We start from the raw sequence: 25000 nt of genomic DNA on the forward strand, positions 1-25000 counted from the left end.
CTCATGCTCAGGTGGAACTTCCTGTTTTCCTCTTATTGCTCATTGCCCTTTACCCTGTCACTGAACATGACAAAAAAGAGTCTGGACCCATCCTCTTGACACTCATCCTTTTAATATTTTTAAGTGTTTCTAAGATCTCCTCTCAGTCTTCTGTTTTCCTAAGGAACAATGGAAAACAGGAAGGAAGGAACTAAGGAAGAAACAGAGTAAGAGTAGAAGTGAGGGAAGGAAAAATTAACTTTTATGTTCATTGATTGCAAAGACAATTTTGTAAGATCAGAGTAGGAAGAAGATAAAAAAAGTTTTTATCTAAAAGAACTGGATGTAAAAGTTTTCCCAAAGTATTTATGGAAATTTTTTCGAATGATGATAACTTTTACACTAAATAATTGATTTTTTATTTTTTTTTAACAGCATTGAGAGAAAACAGGGTATGCTACACAAAAAATAAGATGTGTAAACAAACTTATAATGTGCATCAGCTATGTTACTTTTTCAAGAAAGGATGAAATTTGTGTAAGAACGTAATATTGAAGAATTAAACAGATTATTGCTAATAGACAAAGACACAATAAATTATGTTTTTCTTTTATTCTTTCTGGAAGGATTATTCTTCAAAATTCATATCACACTTCTGTGTTGTTCAGTTGTATATTTACTTGAGAGTTCATTTTTCTACCACCGTATGTAACTTCTATTTCACAATTAGTAATTGGCTAACCGGTCTGTAATGTTATTCTAAAAAAACACACTGATATTAAATGATTCTAAAGCAGATGAACTGGAAGTAGATTACTTAATAGTCATAAAAATGCATCTACATTCTTCTAACCTTATTTAGACTCTGTTCTTGGAGATTGGACCACTGAGGGATAGCGATTTTCCACACTAGGGTCACTTTCACATAGACACCAATATGGAGAAGTAGAAAATGGCATTTTATAAGGTACGGCAGCTCCTTGTATACATATATCTATCATAATCTACGCCCCTAAGCATACATCATTAATCAATCTCAGAGCGGGGGAGGTCCTGTTGCGTAACATCCTGATGTCCCAGCCACACCTACTACAACACCTTTTATTATATTTGCCTATGATAAAGGCTTTGAAGTTGGAACTAAACACTTCATCTATAGTCGAAACTAGTTTGTTTCTGAAGATGTTTATGCTACAGTGTTCATTAATCTGAAAAATATGAAAATAGTAATAATTAACACATGAGGATATGTGTCGGTAACTTTGGGGTGGAGAAATACAAAGGAAAATAGAATGCATGTGTGATCATAGATGAAGAATACATAAATGTGACGCACAAAATAAATAAATAATTAAAAGAAAAGTCTGAACAAGATAATTTAGAAAAATTCTGAAGGTTTTAGGTAATTGATCATGTCTTTTTCCCATCTTATAGGTAACTTGGGATCATGAACATCTTTAAATGTGTATGCCATAGAGTATTTTCTCTGCTTTCCCACTAAAAATCAGCATTTTTACAGAACATTAAAAATCTTCTTATTTCCAATGTCACTCCTCAAATACAAGTAGACAAGTTATTGTTGTGATATATATTTTTTTCTTTTTTAGGCAAAAAGTATTCTATATCACACACTGCCGAAAAACAAAATTTCACTGAACAGAACTACTAACATTATTTATACTAGTTTCTCTAAGTCATGAGATTTGTATTAGATATCACAGAAGGCAATTGTTGATGATTTTCCTTTTTGTATTTTGAGTAATGTTGCCCACCAGATGATGTTTTATTTAATCAGTTATCCGTGAAGATAAGTGGAAAAGAATCATAGATACATTCTTTTGTTATGACCTGATATCTGATCAATGATGTCCTTATGTTTTCAGTTGCTTTCACTTCATGATTTTTTGTATTTCTGTAGCCTAACTTCCAGGGAGTAAAATAACTGTCTAATTTGTGTGTCTACATTTGTCAATTTCCCAGTGACTTGAAAGTACAATATTCATCTCTTCTCTGTTCTGACTGACAGTCCAGAAATAGCCTTTTCAATTGTGTCATATTATCATATCTCTGTTTGAAAGGTATATGGCTTTCATGGCAATGTGAATGAAGTCTTGAATCTAACAAATTGGCTGTTTGGGCTGTTGTAGCAAGCTTTTGTCTATAAGTACATGATTTTATCTCTGAACACTAATAGCTGACTTAAAACTGTTGCGGATGTCCATTTACTTTGGGGCATTTGATAGCTCAAAGTAATTTATTTACTAAAATAGATCTACTCTCAGTATTCTCTCATTATATATTTAGAGATTATTTTGCCTTTTATCTACTGTGGAGTGAATGAAAGTGTTCCATTGTTACAAACAGTAAGGTTTTAGAAAAAAGTAAAAAAATAGTGGATTCAAAAACCCTGTAGAGAATAATATGATTTCTTTGGCTGTCATATATTTATCTAATATTTCAATCAAGGAGTATTGAATTTGTATTACAATAGCTTCCTGTGTTTCCAGAAAAGACTGAATCTCAGTCATGCCTTACACTCTACAGGCTCATGAAATGACACTGTTCTTGCTACGAAGATTTTACAATAGAACAGATAAAAGCTACTAGAGAAAATACAGCTATTTATCTACTAATATAACATACTCACTGCATGGAAACACTTGGTTCCATGGCCCAGAAAGTATAGTATATCATCAGAAGTGATACGCAAAGATGTTTCTTGATTCTACCCATTACTGTGTTGTTCATGCTGAAATATGATATTACAGAAAGTCTGTAATATATATATTTGTTTCACTATTATTTTAAGTGAATATTTGAAGATGATAATGCATATAAAGTTGTTCTTTTGTTTAGTTGTTTGATTGTTGCTTCTTTTTTTTTTTTTTTTTGGTTACTTGTTTTAAAGTTTCTTTCAGGTCACCCGTGGTTAAAAAGGAAACATGCTGTATTCATGCTGCATATTTTCAGAGCAGCTCCCACTTTATTATCTCCTTTTCAAAATCTACCAAGAAAATATGTTTCACCTACTCAATACAAAAATCAAACAAGTATTACAAAATCTCACATATGAAAAGCAGTTTCTGCAAGGAATGTGAATATGTAGTTAAGCATAAGGTCAAATTGGGCATAGACGAAGTGCTTTAACATGTTTGGACGGTGAATAACAAAATACTTTATTTTCATTGCACTTGACAAGGCATTCTGAATTAATTGTAGTCTTTCACTTGAAACATCCATTTTCTCTGTATTTTAACTTTAACTGTAGCCGGTGAACAACAGGATGTGTCATGATCTCTTAAAGGAGTTTACTGTAGAGTATAGTATACAGTTAAATTTCATAGCATTCTCAAGCTTAAAAATGAGGATGAGATATTTTGAGTGCTGATACTGGCTTGAGCCATGCTAAGTTTGTATATCAGAATGTGCTTGAAAGTAGAGTGTCATATAGTGAAATGCATTGATTCAGGGCAAATTCACAAAGCAAGATAAAGAAAATAGAGAGACACTGATATCAATAATTGGAGATGAAAAGAAGTTCCCAGTAAATGTATGATCAAAGAGGTTATATTTCCTGATCTATGACTGTAAAGTCTGTGCTTCTAATCACTACACAGAAGTTGTCCTTAAATTCAACATCTTTAAATATTCTTATATTACTAGAAATATATTTCCTATTTAACTGTATATGGCATAATATATAAAAGGAAAAAAAATGTTCATCAGCTTCTTTTTGTTTGTTTTCATTTTTAATTATTTTTAATTTCCTGATGGTCTGAATTCTCACACAGAAAAAAAAAATGTTCTCAATAACATTAAAATTGTTTTCTAAGTCTTCATAAGCTTGGGATTATTTGGGTTCTTCTTGATTTTGTTTGTTTTAAGAATGTGGAGGAACACTGCCCTGGTGCTTCGTAGAGGCACCTTCTTCGAATATGTTTTATTACACTCATTGTTGTGGAGAAAAAAAAAATCATATTGACAAAAATCACAACAGGATCTTCAGCATTAAAACTGAAGACCTGACCTTTAGAAGCCTTAGAACTCCAGTTCATAAAATATTTAATTAAATACTTTCTAAAGCAAGAATATAATATTCTGTATGTGTATATACATATATATAGAGACAGAATATTATATTATATTTATATGTATATATATATATTCTGAATATAGCAATGTGTTAAGCAAAAAAAAAAAAAATGCTGGTAAAGCATTTTGCAGTTAGTCTGTTAAATCTATATCCTTCACCAGCAGAATTGTCTTTCCTTCACCTGGCAGGAATGAAAACAGTGTTTAGTTTAGGCAGACCACAGGATAAATGTGCCTCACTTCAGTGAGAAGTTGAAATTGGGAACAGCAGACTGAAATTCTTACAGCAATCAGCTGGGGTTAGTGTTACCCCTAGAATGTCTGTGTCACAAAGCCTGCAGTAAACTTGACAGTGTGAGCTACTGGAACACATTTTTTAAAATATCTAAGAAAAACAAAAACAAACAAAAAAAAAACCCTGTTGATATTTCCAGATTATTGTGTGGTATGCAATAAAGTTAATTGGCAATAATAGTTGAGGATTTTAAGGGAGACAAAAAACTTGAACTCTTGTTTCTGACAGGAAGCATGAAAAATTTGAATGTTTACTTTTCAATTGCTATGACTCTATAGATTGGTTTCTGAAACGTGGAAGAAAACAAGATATTTCTGCTCTCATTCCCTCACTGTTTTGAATAAGAAGACATCTGGGAGGTACTGAGTTCATGCTTTGAGAGAAAAGCCTGGACAAAACAAATTTATTTCATTAAATTAAAGAGAGAACATGGATTTTTTATTTTTTTTTTTAGATTATGAATGACCAGTTGACTATGGAAATGAGCTGCAGAACTATTTGCTAGATTCTGAAAGCATTCTGTAGAATAAGAACTGTCTACTGATACAAATTCTGTGTTTGTTTTGTAGGATTTTATCAACTGATTTTTAAAAGTCTCAGGCTATAATTCATTAACAACAATTTGTTTGTTAAATTAGTAATTGCTTATAGATGTCAATAGATGTTTGACATTAAAACACTCTTGTAGAAGTCTATGGAATTCCTTGAAAATACTATATAGTTTGTATATACTATATAGTATATAAGTCTATAGATTTATTTATGTAATATTGTCATTTCTGAGTTCCAAATTCACAAAAAGTAGTCTATGCTTGAGTATATTCAAGCTTGATATTTTCTATATTTTATGGTGTTTTTCATTTCCCTCAAGATGTAACACTAATTGTAAAACTAATTGTAAAACTGAACATGAACTGTGTTAAGCAGTAATTACAGAAATGCCAGAGTGAGAGTTCAGAATTTTAAAATTCTGTGACTACATGATCAATATTTATGCCAAAATGAAGTTTGACTTCTTAATATTTGGTACACATTAGTATAAATAAAGTAAACACTGCTATTGCTCTTTAATTATATTACTAGCTAGAATTTCTTTAAAAACAGTGGGGGGAAAAAACAGCAAATACAGAAAAGCTTTCTTGTGCTCAATTTGAGAAGCATAAGATGACTTAATATCTGTGAAATGATTATGCTTATATTGCATTCAGTTCTCATAGACAAAACTAAAACTTGTTTTTCATTTTTCAATGCCACCTGTATCCTTACAAGATTTAAATTTTTGAGTTTGCATGCAGATGTCATCATTAGGTTGGTTTGAATTTGAGCACAAGTATCTTGTATGTATAGTCATACTGCAGATGTTGCATTATTATCAACTCTTTACCCAGAATACGTTTGTAATTCTTCTAAGATTTTTCTTCGCAATATTTTACCATTTACCTTGCAGCAAGTTTTCTCACTATTAACTATTTTTCCTGACATATAGTAAGAGAATTGTATGCTCCACATATAATACGCGTGAAGAACATTTTACAGACAGACAGAAAGTACAGAAGTTCTAATAACCAAATTTAGTATTCACTGCTGCATATAGGGAGTTTGACTCACAGTTAAAGCAACAAAACTGCGAGAGCTGTCATCATGTCAATGAAGGGCACAATCCTCAAAAGAACTTCATAATCCTCAGTAAAATTGTCCTGAATCTTCTGTTCCTCTGATACTAGGAACAGACAGTGCACATGCTCACGCTGAGCCCCTCTCTGCAATGCACAATCGAAAAGTATGTACAGGTACAACACACTTGAATGGAAAGTTTACTGCCCTGGCACAGTAGCCTCCAGCTGCTAAAAAGCTTTAGAGCCTCCACAGGTCCAAGAAGATATTTAAAAAAAAGCAACAGCAGGTTTAAGAGAAATGTATGTAGATGAACAAAAAGGGGTCAGTGAGTTTATTATGCAGATAAAACAAAAGAATGTTTTAAATTCCTGTATTTGCTTTTGGGAGATTGGCAAGTGTTTGTAACTCCCTAGGGAAACAGGTATAAACAGAAGACTAAACACTGACTGAAAGACTCCACTGCTGAAAACAAACTGAGGAAAAAGAAAGAAAGAAAAAATACTCTGAAAGGCGGATGTCTCCAGAGTAAAAGTACCAAAAAGACCAAAGCCTAAAATTCAGATAAATATCTTCTAAGAGTCTTGCAGAAAAAAAGCTTCTGTCATAAAAATGAGTGGTTACACTAGTGTGGAGAAAACTCTTGAAGGATAAAATTTAAGATAATAAATAAAGAAACTTAAGATAATAAATTTATTCATAGGAGAAACAACAGAAATCACTAAGAATACTAAGGGCATACTAAAATAAAATCAGTATAAAATGAACATTTTAGTTCTAACTGAATTAATGGTATTAGTACAGGAATTATTCAATTTATAGAGCATAAAAATTGCTTAATGGTTTCTTAGTAACAAGTGCAATACTGATTTCATGTGTTAAAATGATTATTCTAGGTTTTATAGCATTTATTCTTTTGATGCAGTACTGTAACTCCTATTATGTTTAATCAGTATTATATGCACACCATGAGAAGAATAGAAGCTGTGTGTGTTTTATTGTAAAAATTATTAAACTAACATTCTGACTGAGAAATTTGTTTATTTTCCAACAACTTCCAGCTGTGAACTTTTAATCTTACAACCTCTTAATAACAAAAGTAGACCAACTAGTATATAGCTGTTGAAGAGAATAGTTAGGTGCTAATCACCCCATTCAGCTAATGCTAAAGCAGATACATTGGCTCTTGCCAATTGTCTAGGTGTATTATTGTGAGGTATGTTAGAATAAAAAGAGTTACTAATAGTGAATGACGGTAAAACCTCATGACACTTTCAACCAGGATTTACATGTATGCATGTTAGTGTGCTTTCAGTGCCTAAACATCAACTTGAAAATTCCTTTTGACACTTTCCACTTGGGGGAAGAGAAAGGTCCATGAAATGTGGAAAAAGGGTATGACCACTTGGAAAGAGTATAGGAATGATCTGTTAGGGCCTGCAAGGGTGCAACAAGGAGGGCCAAAGCCAACCTGGAATTGGATCTGGCAAAGGAGATAAAGGATAATAAGAAAGGTTTTTTTAAGCGTGTCAACAGTAAAAGAAAGACTAGGGAAAATGTGGTTCCCGTACTAAATAAGGGGGGCGTTGTGGTAACAGGGAATGCAGAGAAGGCAGAGATGCTGAATGCATTCTTTGCATCTTTCATCACTGTGAGAGGACTCAGGACTCCTTGTCTGTGAGGGTGAGAGGGTCTGGAGAATGAAAAGCTCCCCTTTGGTGAGGTAGGAGATGGTCCAAGAAAAAGGCCAAGAAGAAGGATCTGGGGAGCTACAGGCTGATCAGCTTCACCTCCACCCCTGGAAAGGTGAAGAAACAGTTTATTCTGGATGCTGTATCCAGGCAGTTGGAAAAGAAGAGTTATCAGGAGCAGTCAGCATAGGTTCACCAGGGGAAGTTCATGCTCGGTCAACCTGGTGGCCTTCTATGATGTCATTACTGTCTGGGTGGATGAGGGGAGAGCAGTGGATGTCAACCTTGATTTCAGCAAGGTATTTGACACTGTCTCCCACAGCATCCTTATAACAAAGCTGATAAGGTTTGGAATAGATGAGTGGACAGTGAGGTGGGCTGACTGGCAGAGCTCAGAGGGCTGTGATCAGTTGAACAGAGTCCATTTGGAGGCCTGTACTGAGGGGTGTTCCTCGGGGGTTGGTGCTGGGACCCATCCTGTTCAACATCTTCATCAATGACCTTGATGAGGGGATAGAGTCTACCCTCAGCAAGTTTCATGATGATATAAAGCTGGGAGGATTGGCTGACACGCCTGAAGGCTGTGCTGCCACTCAGTGGGACTTGGACAGGCTGGAGAGTTGGGCAGAAAGGAACCAGATGAGGTTTAATATGAGCAAGTGTGTAGAGTCTTGCACTTAGGGAGGAAAAACCTAATGCACTGGTGCAGGTTGGAGGATGACCTGCTGGAGAAGAGGTCTGAGGAGTGGGACCTGGGTGTGCTGGTGGATGACAGTGGCCATGAGCCAGCAGTGTGCCCTAGTGGCCAAGAAGGCCAGTGAAATCTTGGGGTATATTAAAAAGAGCATGGCCAGCAGGTTGAGAGAGGTGATTCTCCCCCTCTACTCTGCCCTGGTGAGGCCTCACCTGGAGTATTGTGTCCAGTTCTGGGCTCCTTGGTACAAAAAAAGACAGGGATCTCCTCAAAAAAGTCCAGCAGAGGGCTATAGAGATGATAAAGTGTGTGGAGTGACCTTGGTCTCTTCGGCCTTGAAAAGGGAAGACTAGAGGAGATCTGATCTACATCTAGGAATATCTAAGGAGCAGGAGGCAAAGGGACTAGGCTGGACTCTTCTCAGCAGTGAGTGGTGATAGGACAAGGGGAAATGTCCACAAACTGAGACATAGGAAGTTCCATACATGGGAACTTCTTCACAGTGAGGGTGGCAGAGCACTGGAACGGGTTTCCCAGAGAGGTTGTGGAATCCTCTTCTCTGGAGATGTTCAAGGACTGCCTGGATGCCTACCTGTGCAACCTGGTCTAGGGAGCCTGCTTTGTCAGGGGGGTTGGACTAGATGATCTCTAGTGGTCCCTTCCAACCCTACAATTCTGTGTCTTCTAGTAATTAGGTTTTCCTGGTGCTTCATTGAAACAACTGCTTGTGTCGGCATTAAGAGCTTACCATTATGCGTTACTGCTTTTCCACATGGGGGGTTATGAGGCGCCAACATGTAGTTTAAAGGCCATCAAAAGAGTCTTCATAGCTGTGGGATGTCTGCTGCAGCAATTGAGAACACTTGAGGTCCTCTTCTCTTTTCAACTCCCTGTAGTAGGTAAGGACACTGAAATAGGCAGATCCAACCTGTAAGAGCTTGGCTTTGTGGCAGGTGACTCCACTTGAACTTTTTTTGTTTTTACGACAGAATATCATACAAGGCATCAGGCTTACAGACTCTAGATGGGTTTTAACTCTGAAAAGGAGAAGGAGGTTCTTTGGAAAAAACTGGCAGGGATAAAATAAATAAATAAATAAATAAAATGAAGATATTAAGAAATAATTTTCTCTTGCTCTGCAGAAGGATTGGGATTTTTAAACTAAAAAATTCAAGAGAATGTTTTCTTCAAAGCTCATGATAGTGCTCTTTCATGGTAGCTTTTCTGTGATCTTCAACTGCAAAATGAGTCTTTGCAGATAACAATATTTATGGTCTTATTTATTACAGAACCACAGACAGGTCTGTAATAATATTTAGACATAGCTGTTAAATACTAACATAACATACTAAAGATTAAAAATCGCCTTCTTAGAAAAAATTTAATACATCAGGTTAAATAGCTCAGAGTATTTTTTTTTCCACCGGGAGTCTAGTATGTAGAGCAAAAACACATGCATACATAGAAAAAAATACATCTTTACATTATGTAAATAAAATACATTATGTATGTAAGATATTTTCTTCATGTGTAGTCTGAGAAACAGGTTACTCAAAATTCAAACTCAACTATCACTGCTTTTTAAAATCATGATGTCTGTAACTTTTGCAGCTAATACTCAAAGCAGATTGTGTTATAGCAGTTATTCAAAGTAGTATGCTTTAATGAAATCAATTAATGAAATTAATAAAATAAAAGCTGAAGTATGCACTTGCTGATTCTTAAGTCTTCCTGAAGTACAACAAAATACTAAAATTATGATATGTAGTCAAAGGATTTATTGGTGTATATTTATTTAGCTGCAGAATTTATCTCTCTATTAGTTTAACATGTGATATCTTCTCAACTACTTCAAAAGATTATATACATCTTACCTGCCTCTACGTCCCACAGGAAAAATAGTTTCAATCCTTTTCTCTAAAAGGAATGAGTTTTGTATTTGGTTTTAAGAAGAGATGACAGATATTAAATCAAAAGAGAAACAGTACCAGCCTTAGTACTCTCAGTCAAATATGTTGATTCTGTGGAATAGTGTCTCTCACTGATACCCATCATTGTATTTAGGCTTCATGTTTTCTTCATCTGCAGCTTCCTCATACTTACTGTGTGTTAAGCGTGTCCACAGATTTGGTGTAGTTTTCCCTGTGCTTACACAAGCTTCACTAAGCTTAGTCTGGTTAAGATCAGGAACTAATTCTATTCACTCTCTTTACTTCACTTTCACTAGATAGCTTTTGAAATAAATTTTATAACATGAAAATTTTATATCTGTTCCTTCTTATATACACATATTTTTATTTTTTCTTGCTCTGCCTCTCATGCTGATTCCTGTATCTTGAGAATCACGTTGGTCTGCTTGAACATTATTTCAACATGATTTTCAGCCAGTGCCTTCCAGCTACATAAATGATCTCCTTTTTCTTTCAGTTGAAATTGAACATACCTCTCTTAAAAAAGTATGATTTTCATTAGTAGAAATTTCTGTCATAAAAGTAATCAAAAAAAAAAAAAAATTCCTAATAAAACAAATCCCTAATACATTTTTCAAGAAAAAAAACCTTGAAAAAAATTCTTTTTATGAAAATAATCTTTGATTATCTAGATGAAAGTTGTTGCGAAAATTATACTGAAAGAAAACTATATTGAAGGAAAAGCTAACATCTTCTCTACCTTAAATTGATTTAATATTAAGCAAATGCTCACAAATGAGATTTTGATTATTTTTATCAAGCGTGATTTGGAGATATTCACTCCATCTCTAGATTTTAATAAATATCATTTTACACTTCCATTCACAAATCATGTTATTGTATTTTTAGAGTTAACCCTGAACTTGGCAAATCTCATGCCAAGTCAAAAAGCAATTCATGTGTACGCTTTCCCTTCCTTTTGTGCCTATAATCTCCTGTTAGCAAATCCCTATTCTCAGTATCTATGAGAGCAAGGGTATATTTTCATAAGTTGACAAGAGTAACAAGACACCTCCTTCATACTCAGACAGAGGAGTAAGGCATAAATCACACTCATTCCCTCCACCGATCAGTCATCAGGGAAGGTCTTCACCATCCACCCATAAAAAAAACTTCTTTTCAGTCCTCCATTGAAGATTTATGTAGGTTCAGTATTAAATACAGAAAAACTGTGTACAACTTGAACAAGCACCATTTTTTTTATGCTCGGTAATACATTTCAAGGGATATACTCTTCAAATGACTTTTCAATGATCATGGTCTCTTCTAGCTACATATCTCTTTTTTCTCTTTATTTTCAGCAATAATAACACTTTTATTGTTTGTTGCTCATGTTAGCTCTTTATTGAAAAACCAGTATAGCATCCAAATTGATACACTTGTCTGGGTACACTGTTTTCTTAGGCACCACAATAAAATTTGGAAAGTGTTGCCTCTACCTTGAATAATATATTGTTTAATTCACAAAACAAATTTGTATTTAGTATTCTGACCCAAGGATCTTCAGCAAATCCTGAAGGATAAAATTTAATCAGCTTTATTCCTTCTTTCTTTTTGCTAAAGGACCAAACTTCAGGCATTCTGAAACATCTTTCTCCCCACCAATGATAATCTTTCTTTTTCTAAATGCTGAATTGGAATTGGTAATCTAGTACTTTAGAAAATAAAACCGTAGAATGGAATCATAGAATATTCCAAGAATATTCATGCAGCACTACCCAGTCCTCAAACCCTGAGAGTGTTGTCCAAACGTCTCTTGAACTCTAACAGCTTAGTGCTATGACTGTGGCTCTGGGTAACTTATTCTACTGCCCAAAGACCCCTGGTGAGGAACATTTTCCTGACATCTAGCCATGAACACTAACAAACTGTCATGCCCTGATGCCCTTCTTACACTGTGTGCCCCGAACATCAAAAAGTGCTCAAGGTAGGATCAAAGCAGATTAGGACAGTCCCTCCCCTTGAATAGCTACCTATGCTGGGTTTCAATGCAATGTGGTGTACAGTTGTCCCTTTTGGCTGCCAGGGCACACTACTGATTAATATTCAACTTGCCATTGACCTGAACCATTATATCACTTTGTGTGGGTCTGCTCTCTAGCTTTTTGTTCTCCAGTTAGTACATATATCCAGGGTTGCCCTGTCTGAGATGTAGAGTCCAGCACTTGCCCTTGTTAAACTTCTTAGGTTTGGTGGCTGTTTACCTTTCCCATCAAGATTTCCCTATATGTCCTCTCTATCCTCACGGACATGAACAACTCCTATTAATTTAGTATCACCTGCAAACTTTCATCTAGGTCATTTGTAAAAATGCTGAAGAGAATTGGCCCCAAAATGTAGCCCTGATGAAACCATACTGGTGATTGGCCACCAATATGATGTAACCCAATTTACTATGAATCTTTGAGCCAATCAGACAATTGTTTACCCATTGTATTATTTATTTATCTAGCTGTGCACTGAACATTTTGTCCAGAAAGATAGTGGATAGAAAAATACTTTGACAAATACTATTTAAAGCTTTGATGAAACCCAGAGAGATAATTATTTTTACAATATGTAGTATCATTTGTGTAATCTATTTATTATTTCTAAAAATATATACATTATTTATAAAATAAATATAGTGTAAATGTATGTCTTATACTGTCATACATAGTATTATTTATATAGCACATAAATATACGGTATTACAGTATTATTCTCATATGAAAACAGTTCAAACACAGTTGATGGTTTCTCCCCTACAGTTCCATTGTGAGGTTCCTAAATCTTAAAGCTGTGAAGTTAATGCAGTTAGTTTGTATAATTAGTATTTGCCAACTTAAGGTGCGGAGTAGCTTGCACTAAAAAGTATTAAGTAAAATTATAGGATAGAGGAAACAACATATCTGTAAGATACGTGACATGTCTGTAAGATATGTAACATCAGTAGCAGAAATGGCCATGGCTTAAGTCATCTGACTGTATCAAGCATTTTAATTCCTGTAGTTTTTGCACATTTAGTGCAAATGGGAGGAAGAAGGGAGAAAGGGATATTATCACTCACTGATCTGACAGTTCCTTTCCTAGACCACACAGTTCTGTTCTCTTGTACTCTTTGGTGATGTGTTCAAAAGATGCTTGTGTCCTGTTGTCTGTTCAAATTGATATGCCATATCTTTCTTTTGATGATTTGTTGTTTTGTACTTAAAAAATGAGTATGAGACAAGCACTAGTAAAAGTATATTTATTAATATCAATATTTAACACAGAATATTAACATATAAAGAAACAAAAATACAGATTTAAAAAATTATGCTTGTGTTTTGAATCAATCAGTAAGCGTTTACTTCTAATATTAGCAGTGAGTTTTAGTGTGCATAAGAACCTGTTACTAAAAATAAAATAAAATAATAAATAAAATGTAGTTTGAAAAATAAAAGCATATAGCATAATCTGTCATCACAGTATTAGTTGTTCATTTCATTTTATTTTTTAAATGGAGGAAAAAGAATCACAGATACTTGAAATATGTATTAAACAGTGCAATTATGTATTCTTAATCCTTATTCTTGGCAAGCCCCATTTTAGTCCTGATTTAGTGTAATCTAAATCCTAGCCCTGTCTGGAAACTAGACCTCAAATTAGGAATGGTAATCATGACAATTCATATCATTCTCTTATGCAGTGCTCTTTTATTTATCAGTGTAAGACAAATCAATTCGTTCTTGTTACATTTGCTTATATAAATAAATGTTGGGTTGTATTTCTTCAGAGGTTTAGTGTTTATTTTCTTAAGTATCTGATACTGTGCTCTTAAATCTCTTCACTTTCTCTGCCTTTGTTTCATTACCATAGTACTGTCTGAATACTCTCCTTACGCTTGAGAGTGGACATTTGGCAGTGATTCCCTGCATTTTTTTAGGACATGATCCTTTTTATTTCAGTGAGAAATACAGATAGCTGGAAGCTCAGCCATGGCCAAATTTGGATAAGATATTCAGATGATATGCTATGCTGTAAGCTATGACAAAGCCCAAGTGCAAATGTGAGAATAACGCCTTTCTTTTAGTCTTTTTGGTTTATATTTTTATTTTATTTTATTTTATTTTATTTTATTTTATTTTATTTTATTTTATTTTATTTTATTTTATTTTATTTTATTTTATTTTATTAATTACTGATGATTCTTTAAGCGTTGGTTCTAGGCATTTTGCATTTCATTAATAATAAAGACTTGCTCCCATTAGTGGAAATTTGGAAAGAACTTGGTATGCACACCTTTAATTTAGCCATTTTTGAGAACTGACAGGAGAAAGTACAAATTCTTCTCCTGTTTTCATGTCCTTACGAAGATATCTGATTTCAGAGATTCAGTGTACTCGTTTGTTAAAAGACAAAACTTAATTAGGCTAAATCATTGTAACAATGAATGTTAACTGACTAAATTCAGTGTGAAACTGCTGGTTCAACATTCATATAGATGATAACTCAGACTATGTTTTGTTATGTGGACATTACTTTGCAATTTGCAGGGTAATTGCATAGACATACTGAACAGTTTTTTTTTCTTTTCTCTCAAAAGTAGTTTGTGAATCTTGAAGATGAAGAGTATTTAAATGAATATATTTAATGGGATAGTATCTGCAGCTATCTTCTTGTTAAATATTTAGTGATTGTTAGTGGGTCTCTGATCATATTATTAGTGTCTTGTTCCTTTTCCGACATAATTACTTAAAATGTAACACAAATCACAACTGTTTCCTACTTATATTAGAAAACTCTAACCCTAACCTTAATACTATCCGTTACCTCATTTTACTAACTTACAGCAGGACTAAGTAAAAGTATTTGTCTTTTTACAATAGCTTTGTGGAAAGAACTCCAGGAAAAGAGTTCTATGTTCATAATTTCTGTTTTTGCAAGATCTACTTTGTAAAAAAATTCAATAAGAGGGATCTTTAGTAATTGACACTTCTTTATTTACTGTATTTTTTCAAATCAACTTAGTATTTTACATATACTAATAAACTGGTTTGTTTTTATTTTTCAATTTATTCATTTGTATGATTCTTTAGTTATAATAGAGAATACCAACTTTGCTGCAAAATGGTTTTTTTTTTCAGTTCCTCCTCCTCTTAATTTGATTTTGCGGTTTTCAGACTCACTTTCAGTTAAGTTTTAGGAAGAATGATTTTGAATAATGTGGTCATGATGTCAAAACAGAACAAATTATATGCTGCTGCCATCTGGAATGGTGAAAATAAAAGGTTTATTTACACTGTTCTTTGAAATAATAAACTTTATTGCAGCAGTTTATCTTCAGTATCTATAGTGTATTCTGGGAATACTCCATGTGTGCCTTTTTAATTCTACGAGCTATAGAATGACTAAAATTTGCCAGTGGCAAAGCCATCACTGAATCTTGAAATAGATTTTTCCTTTCTGACTAGAAAGGAACAACCTTCCATTTCCACAAAAAGAATAATTGGTTCACATAGGGCAATGTTGTTTTTTTTATGAGACACAATGGAATACTTTGAGTATATATCTTAGTAAGGCAAATTACACAGATTAAACTGCAGTTTAATTCCGGAACACAGATCTGTCTATGGTGCAAATAGCTAATGTGGAGGAAAATACTTAACGTCTAGTTCTCATAATGACTACCCAGTCTCTGAACCTGCTCCTATTACCTCTATACTCCATAATCCACATCTAATGTCAGCACATTCTGTTTAGGGTATTTCACTAATGCACTTAAAATCCCTAACATAGTATTTTTGTCTTAATGTTCTGTATCTGAGTAACTTATTCTATCTTTCTTGTTAAATCACGATTCTGATTGTCAAAAAAAGATTCAGCAAGGTAACACTGTAGAGAATTTGGGACTTTAAGTCCTGGTGTATTTCTATAAACTGTCACTTTTTCCAGCTAGAAAAAGCTTTTCCACTTTTTCAAATCTAGAAGTAATTTTAAAGGTTTTTGTTTGTTTGTTTGGTTGGTTGGTTGTTTTTTTTTCCCCAGGAAAAGTAGTCAAAATATGAATAAGCTGTCATGAACACTGGATGAAAGTAGCATTCTCTTTTTTCACCTGTGCTGGTAGATTTATCATGAACAGCATACATGCTTATAAAGTTGCTAAACTCTTCTTATAGATTTGTAATATTTGAAAAAGAGAAAGTGGCATAGTAATTTTTTCCATCAAGATTGAACAGTAATAGTTAAAGAAGGAAAAGAGTAGAATTCATCATATATAGTTATGCCACAGTTATTTACAGAGATTTTTTTGTTTTGTAGTGTGTTTTATAGGTGGGTTCTTTTAAAGATGAACATGGTTTCTTTTTGTTAGACCATAATTTTACTTGAAATGCAAATATTTTCAAAGTGCTACCCTTTCAAAATTAACAATTACTCAAAACCTGAGTTCAGCTACAGGTGGGAATCTCAGGTAGGTTTTTTTTACAGACGAGCAATGTCAGACAGACTGAATACAAATAGAGAAAATTTAGAAATACATTCCAAAGGCAACTATGAATGAAAAAAAAAAGAAACCTCCAAAGCAACATCTCTCAAGAGTTCATATGATAACCAGTGTTTGTAATTGTCTCTGTTGTTCAGATAATACATTTGGTGACAAATAATATTAAAGAGTTCTTCTAGTGCTTGGAAGTGATACTAGTACAGGACTTCTGGTATTCTCTTAATGGCATTTAATGGCACAGTGTTTAACAGGGACCCTATTACAGCATCTAACAAATTCAAAGAATGTACTCCATTTCTAAATCTTTGTATCCAACATCCTAAAAAAACCCTTCTGTTACATGTACTATTCACCATCCACAAGAACAGAAAAATCTGCCCTTTAATGACCTCTAAAACTGACAGTACCAAATGGCTTTGAGAAGGTCAAGCCTGCTTTAAATTGTTGATGAATTGAAAACTATTGCACTAGAACTGAATATTAATATGAAACATTGGTAAATACTGTAATTTAGAACTTAATGAGCATGTTAATGAGCGGAAAAAAAAATTTCACCTTATGTACAATTCTAAGACTACCAATGTATCAAAAAAAATTTAATGATTATTTTTTGCTTACAGAGAGTTAGAGGCAGTTCACTAATAAATGGTACTCAAATCTGTTTCAAAGTGTTTGATGATTTGTCAAACTTGTTATCATCAAAATGTAAATACGATTCTGCACAAATCACTAATAGTCTTAGAGACAAAAAAAAAAAAAAAAAGGAAATCGCATCTTAAAAACTAAATCCTCTGTGATAAGAAATCTAACTAGAAATTTCATTCTTTCCCGAGTCCATTTTATGTTGAATATATGGTTTTATTGCCAAATACCTAAAGCCAGATTGGAAACAAGACACAACTGTCAAAAATATAACTATTCCAGTAATTTGAGTCCGCTACATTGTGATGTTTCTCATGAAATTTTAATGAAGACCACTCATTCAAAGAGATTCTATGCATGCAGGGAATGGATAGAATTTAATTACCCTTATTAAAAGTAAGAAAATAAAGCTCTTTACTACTCCATCCTATCAGTATTCAAGATAGATTATCAGTGTATACACTTGTGCATCCACAAAAAGGCATTTTAGAGTATTCTGTATGAGCCAAGAAGAAAATGAAAGCTCAAAAATCAATTCACATAGTTGTTCTAATTCACAAGTCAAATGTAGTCACTTTCAAAGTAAAGACTTCATGTTTGTAAACAGACTTGAGATTCACCTGTCTTTGGGAGGAGATCCTACAGGTAGTAAAGAGTCTGACAGTTACTGACTAGTAGAGATACTAGGTTTAACAAATAAAGTAAACTTAAAGAATCACAGAATTGCTGAGGTTGGAGAAGGCCCTCAAAATCATGAAGTCCAACCACAACCTAACCATACTACCCTAACAACCTGCCACTAAATCATGTCCCTGAACACCACATCCAATCAGTTTTTAAACACATTCAGGAATGACTCAAGCACCTCCGTGGGGAGCCTATTCATAGTATAAAATAAATTTATTAAAAGGAATTTAAAAGAATTTAAAGTTTTTCCTGATACCCAATCTAAACCTACTCTAGAGCAACTTGAGGACATTTCTCCTTGTCCTGTCACCTGTCACCAGTGACAATAGACCAACCCCTCTTGCTGTAGTCATCTTTCAGATATTTAAAGAGAGCAATAGGGTCTCGCCTCAGCCTCCTCTTAACCGGACTAAAGAGCCCCAGTTCTTTCAGTCGCTCCTCATAGGGCATATTCTCCAGACCCTTCACAAGCCTTCTTGCCCTTCTTTGGACCTGCTCCAGCATCTCAGTGTCCTCTATGTATTGAAGTGCCCAAAACTGAAGAGAGTAAAGAATTGTAGAATCATAGATTCACAAGGTTGGAAAGGACCTACAAGATCATCTAGTCTGATCATCCTCCTATCACTATCCCTACCCACTAAACTACTAAATCAAATCCCTTAGCACCTCATCTAAATGCTTCTTGAGCAGCACTAGGGACGGTGCCTCAACCACCTCCCTAGGCAGGCCATTCCAGTGCCTGACCACTCTTTCAGAGAAAAAATGTTTCCTCAAATCTAATCTAAATCTTCCCCAGTGCAACTTGTGGCCATTCTCTCTTGTCCTGTCATTATTTATCTGGGAGAAGAGGCCCACCCCCTCCTCACCACAGCCCCCCTTCAGGAAGTGGTAGAGTGCAATAACGTCTCCTCTGAGCCTCCTCTTCTCCAGACTAAACAATCCCAGCTCCCTCAGCTGCTCCTCATAAGACCTGTGCTCCAGACCTCTCACCTGTTTCATCACCCTTCTCTGGACATTTTGCAGGGCCTCAATGTCCTTCTTGTAGTGAGGGGCCCAAAACTGAACACAGTACTCGAGGTGCGGCCGTACCAGAGCTGAGTACAGGGGGATGATCACCTCCCTGCTCCTGCTGGCTACACTATTTCTAATACAGGCCAGGATGCTGTTGGCCTTCTTGGCCACCTGGGTACACTGCCAGCTCATGTTAAGCTGAGCATCAACCAACACCCCCAGCTCCTTTTCCTCTCTACATTCTTCAAGCCATTCTGCCCCAAGCCTATAGCATTGCATGGGGTTATTGTGGCCAAAGTGCAGGACCCAGTACTTGGTCTTATTGAACCTCATCCCATTGAGCTCAGCCCTGCTGTTCAGCCTATCCAAATCCCTCTGAAGGGCCTCCTTACCCTCAGGCAGATTGACACATCCTCCCAACTTGGTGTCATCTGCAAACTTACTGAGGGTACACTCAATCCCCTCGTCTAGGTCATCAATAAAGATATTAAGCAAGATGGGCCCCAATACCGACCCTTGAGGGACACCGCTCGTAATGGGACGCCAGCTGGACTTAACTCCATTAACCACTACCCTCTGGGCATGGCCCTCCAGCCAGTTCTCCACCCAGAGAAGAGTGAACCTGTCCACCCCACAGGCTGCCAGTTTCCCCAGGAAAGTACTGTGGGAGACCATTTCAAAGGCCTTGCTGAAGTCCAGGTAGACTACGTCAACAGCCTTTCCCTCATCTACCTGCCTGGTCACCCAGTCATAGAAGGAGATGAGGTTGGACAAGCACGACCTGCCCTTTGTGAACCCGTGCTGGCTGGGCCTGATCCCCTGGTTGCCATGCACGTGCCATGTGATCTCCCTCAAGATTATCTGTTCCATAACTTTCCAGGATACCGAGGTCAGGCTGATAGTTCCCCGGGTCCTCCTTACGGTCTTTCTTGAAGATGGGAGTCACGTCGGCAAGCCTCCAATCTTGTGGGACCTCTTACAAGAGGTTTAGTGGGACCTGCATAAAGTGCCCTGAGGATAACTGATCTGCCTATTAAAGGCAGATGGAAACAGGGCACTGAGGACCTCAGCCTTCTCCTTATTGTCAGTGGTCACATTCCTCACTGCATCAGGTAGAGGATGGCAATTCTCTTTGATTCTTCTCTTACCACTGATACATCTGTAGAAGGATTTCATATTCTCTTTAACTGCAGTGCTTAATATGAGTTCAGGTTGGGCTTTTGCCTTCCTAACTTCCTCCCTGCATACCTTCCTTGTTATCTCCCCAAGTAGCCTGTCCCTTCTTCCAGTGGACATAAACTCTTTTTCTTCTGGAGTCTCAACAATAGTTCCTGGTTCATCCACACAGGTTTTCTTTCCCTACAGCTTGCCTTACAGCATTGAGGAACAGCCTGTTCTTGTGCCTTTATGATTTCCATCTTGAGGAACGTCCAGGCTTCATTTACCCCTTTACCCTTAAGGGCCATCTCCCAACGGACCCTTGCAACAAACATCATGAGCAGGCCAAAGTCCGCCCTCTTGAAGTTTAAGATAGGCTTTGCTAGTCTCCCTTCTGACATCTCCAAGAATAGAGAAATCTACAGTTTTATGGTTGTGCTGCCCAAGACAGTCCCCAGCCTTCACATCTCCCACAGTTCTTCACAGTTAGTGAAGAGCGGGTATAGCAGGACACCACCTATGGTAGGGTCTCTTATCAGCTGCATAAGGAAGTTATTTTCCAGACTCTCTAGAAATCTTCTGGACTGCTTCTTCTGTGCTGTATTGTATTTCCAGCATACATCAGGGAAGTTGAAGTCTCCCGTGAGAATGAGTGCTGGTGATCACATGATTTCTGCAAGCTGCTCATAGAATGCCTCATCCTTCTCCTCATCCTGATTAGGCAGTCTGTGACAGACCCCCACCAAGATGTTGCCCCTACAGGCCTTCCCTCTGATCCTTACCCACAGACACTCAACTTTTTCACTCCCAACCCCAAGCTCTTCAACATCAGAACAGTCTTCTATATAAAGGGCCACACACCACCCTTCCTTCCTCATCTGTCCCTTCTGAAGAGCTAGTAGCCATCCATCGCAGCACTCCAGTCATGGGAGTGGTCCCAACATGTTTTGGTAATAGTGACTAGGTCATAGTTAGCTTGCTGCACAATCGCTTCCAGCTCCTTCTGGTTGTTTCCCATGCATTGGTGTAGACAGTACTTGATGTGTGGCCTCACCAGTGCCGAGTACAGGGGTAGGATTACTCCTATAGTCCTGCTCATCACACTATTTCTGATGGAATCCAGGGTGCCATTGGCCTTCTTGGCCTCCTGGGAACACTTCTGGCTCATATTTAGCTGTCTTTCCATCAGTACACCAAGATCCTTTACTGTCAAGCAGCCTTCTTTCCAGCCACTCCTCCCCAAGCCTGTAGGACTACCAGGGGTTGTGAACAAAATGCAGGACCTGACACTTGACCCTATTGAATCTCATACATTTTACCTTGGCCCATCAATCCAGCCTATCCGAATCCCTCTGTAGTGCCTTACTACACTCCAGCAGATGAACACTTCCTTCCAACTTGGTGTCACCTGCAAACTTACTAAGAGAGAATTCAATCCCATCATCAAGATCACTGATAAAGGTGTTAATCAGAAGTGGTCCCAGTACTGAGTCCTGGGGGGGCACCACTCATGACTGGATTTAATTCGTGACCACAACACTTTGGGACTGGCCATCCAGGCTTTGTTTCTCCCAGCAAAGTGTATGCCTATCTAAACCATGGGCAGCCAGCATCTCCATGAGAATATTAAGGGGCACAGTGTCAAAGGGTTTACTGAAGTCCAGGTAGACCACATCAACAGCCTTACCTTCATCCACTAATTGGGTCACCATGCCATAGAACAAAATCAAGTTTGTCAAAGATGACCTACCATTCACAAACCCATGCTGTCTTGGCCTAATCTCCTAGTTGACCATGAATTGATCTGTGATGGCTCTTGGGGTTACCTGTTTCATAACCTTCCCCAGCACCAATGTGAGACTGATATGTCTGTAGCTACCAGAATCAGCTTTCCAGCCCCTTTTGAAGATGGGAATCATATTTGCCAGCCTTCAGTCTACCAGGACATCCCCAGTTAGCCTGGACTGTTGAAAGATGATGGAGAATATCTTGGCAATCATATCCACCAACTCCTTCACATTCCAGCTTGCAGTCCATCCTGCTCCATGGACTTGTGAGCATCCAGCTTTAGAAGCAGATCCAAAACCACGTCCTCGTAGATTATGCTGGACATAGTCTGTTCCCCATCTCTATCTTCCGGCACAAGGAGTTATATGCCCAGGGGCCAGCTAGTCTTACTATTGAAGACTGAGGCAAAGAAGGCATTAAGTACCTCACCCTTATCTTGGTCCTTGGTCACTGTGTTCCCTTCTTTCCCTGAATTTTTATTTTATTTTTTTAGCTTCTCTTCTTTAAACGGAAAGAATAGCAATTATTTTGCAATAAAAGTATCTTTGTATGCTGAATGGAAGAAAAGACAAAGGTGATGCAATTCAAATAGATTGTTCTACTTATTCTTACGTAATTTCTGAGGATCTGTCTGATCCCAGTGTGCTTCCAGTGTTATATGCTAAGGCATATAATCCTGAGGATGTGAATTGCTCTTGTTCAGTTTTTCTTAATAATTTACTATTGAATGACTAAGAATTTAGGACCCTATTTGAGAGCTTTTGCTGATACAACTCTATTTGTTGATGAACACTATTTTTCCTGTCAGTTAAACTATACTATTTACATAGGTCCAGTATCTAGAGTTTCTCAGCATTATGAAATCTGTTAATGCATTAATCCTCACAGTAATTCTCGGTAGCAGTTAAATGCCATCTATTTTACATGTATACTTACAACTTAAGCAAGAGGATATTAAAACTTAAGACCAACAGAACGTAAGTAATTTGTGGGAAAAGTATGGAGTTAACTTTGTAATAGTATGGTGTTATGTTTTGGATTTAGGATAAGAATAATATTGATAACACACTAATGTTTTAGATGTTAATTAGTGTTAACTGAAAATTCAAGATGTTTTCAGTTTGTCATGGAACTCTGCCAGTGAATAGGCTGAGGAGTTGGAAGAATAACCAGAACAGCTTAACTAAAACTATAAAGCTGGAGGATACTGAAGGTATCCTCCCCCTCTACTCTGGCCTGGTGAGGCCTCACCTGGAGTATTGTGTCCACTTCTGAGCTCCACAGTACAGAAAAAGACAGGAATCTCCTCAAAAGAGTACAGCAGAGGGCCACAGAGATGATAAAGGGTGTGTAACACCTCTCTTACATGGAAAGGCTGAGAGACCTTTGTCTGTTCATCCTTGAAAAAGAAGACTCAGAGGGGATCTGATCCACATCTATAAATATCTAAGGAACAGAAAGCAAAGGGGCAAGGCTGAAGTCTTCTCAGCAGTGGGTGGCTATAGGACAAGGGGAAATGTCCACAAACTGAGACATAGGAAGTTCCATACAAATGTGCGTGAGAACTTCTTCACAGTGAGGGTGACAGCACTGGAACAGGTTTCCCAGGGAGGTTGTAGAGTCTCCTTCTCTGGAGACATTCAAGACCTGAATGCCTGCCTACCTGTGCAACCTGGTCTAGGGAGCCTGCTTTGTCAGGGGGGTTGGACTCTCAATGATCTCTGGAGGTCCCTTCCAACTCCTACGGTTCTGTGATTCTGTGATTCTGTGAGGGGATTGGTAATGCTCAGTGTCTGGCTGAGAGATGGTCAGCAAGAACAACGTATTTTGTATATTCTATTATTATTATTACTTTCTTCTCTACCCCTTTAAGCTGTCTTTATCTCAATAAATGTATTTTGCCTTTTTTTCTGATTCTCTCCCCATCTCACTCTCTAGGGGACTGAACAAACTGTTGTATGGTGTTTAGCTGCTTACCAGGTTAAGCCACAACAAGCACAATAATTTATCTGAGTCTCTTAAAACCCTGGCCAAATCCAACACTGCACGTTCACACATGCTAATGTATTTGTCTTACGTAAAGAAGATTTTTTTTCTTATTGTTCATAGGCATCCTACTTCAATATTTCACATCATATAATAAGGATTCTCATAATCAGAGGAATGTTAGTGCTAGAAGATAACATAGTGGACATCTGGTTTATGAGCTGTGCAGTATCTGAGGCAATTAAATATACTTTATGGTTATAACATATCACTATTTTATGAACTTCTTATTCCATGTCTACATTTTGATCTCTGTAAGTTAAAAAAAAATATTGCCAGAGTTGTTTTGTTTTTGTTCTTTATCTGTTCATTGCAGTTAGGGGAAGTTTGCACAATAGTTAGGCTGGTGATGCAAATGACTTGAGTTAGTACGTAACTAGCATGAAATCCCTTAAATTATACATTCCTTTTGCAGAGGACCAAATTCCCCGAGGTTTCCCCACCATTGATATGGGTCCCCAGCTGAAGGTGGTTGAACGAACTCGTACAGCTACCATGTTATGTGCAGCCAGTGGCAACCCTGATCCTGAAATAACGTGGTTCAAAGATTTCTTACCAGTTGACACAAGCAACAACAATGGCCGTATAAAGCAATTGCGATCAGGTAGGGTCTTGTTACTTTTTCCACTAATGTCCAAAGTTGTTCTCTTTCACCTTTTCTTTATTTTCTTTCTCTTCCTTATTATTTTACTTTTTTATAGGTAATAATTTATCTTCCTCTTCTCTTTTCTATGTTATTGAGTGTGTTGTCCATGTCTGTGATGTCATAGCCTTTTCTAGAGTCTATTTCTATGTGTTCTGCAGCTTCTGTTTACTCCACATTGCTCACTGCTGTGACTGTACTTTTTGATAATTTTTTTCTTTACT

At 36.6% G+C, this 25000-nt stretch overlaps 1 protein-coding gene across 1 annotated transcript in view; it reads left to right on the top strand.

The window, feature by feature from the left end:
* Positions 1 to 25000, top strand: part of PTPRD (protein tyrosine phosphatase receptor type D) — a 568194-nt gene that overhangs the window by 405981 nt on the left and 137213 nt on the right. Inside the window, exon 6 of the mRNA XM_065744335.1 lies at positions 24549 to 24737. Coding sequence (XP_065600407.1) covers positions 24549 to 24737 — 189 coding nt within the window. The remainder of the gene's footprint in view (positions 1 to 24548; positions 24738 to 25000) is intronic.

This window comes from Cyrtonyx montezumae, unplaced genomic scaffold (assembly GCF_038088225.1).
Source record: "Cyrtonyx montezumae isolate F1298 unplaced genomic scaffold, pur_monq_1.0 scaffold_30, whole genome shotgun sequence".
Lineage (NCBI taxonomy): Eukaryota > Metazoa > Chordata > Aves > Galliformes > Odontophoridae > Cyrtonyx > Cyrtonyx montezumae.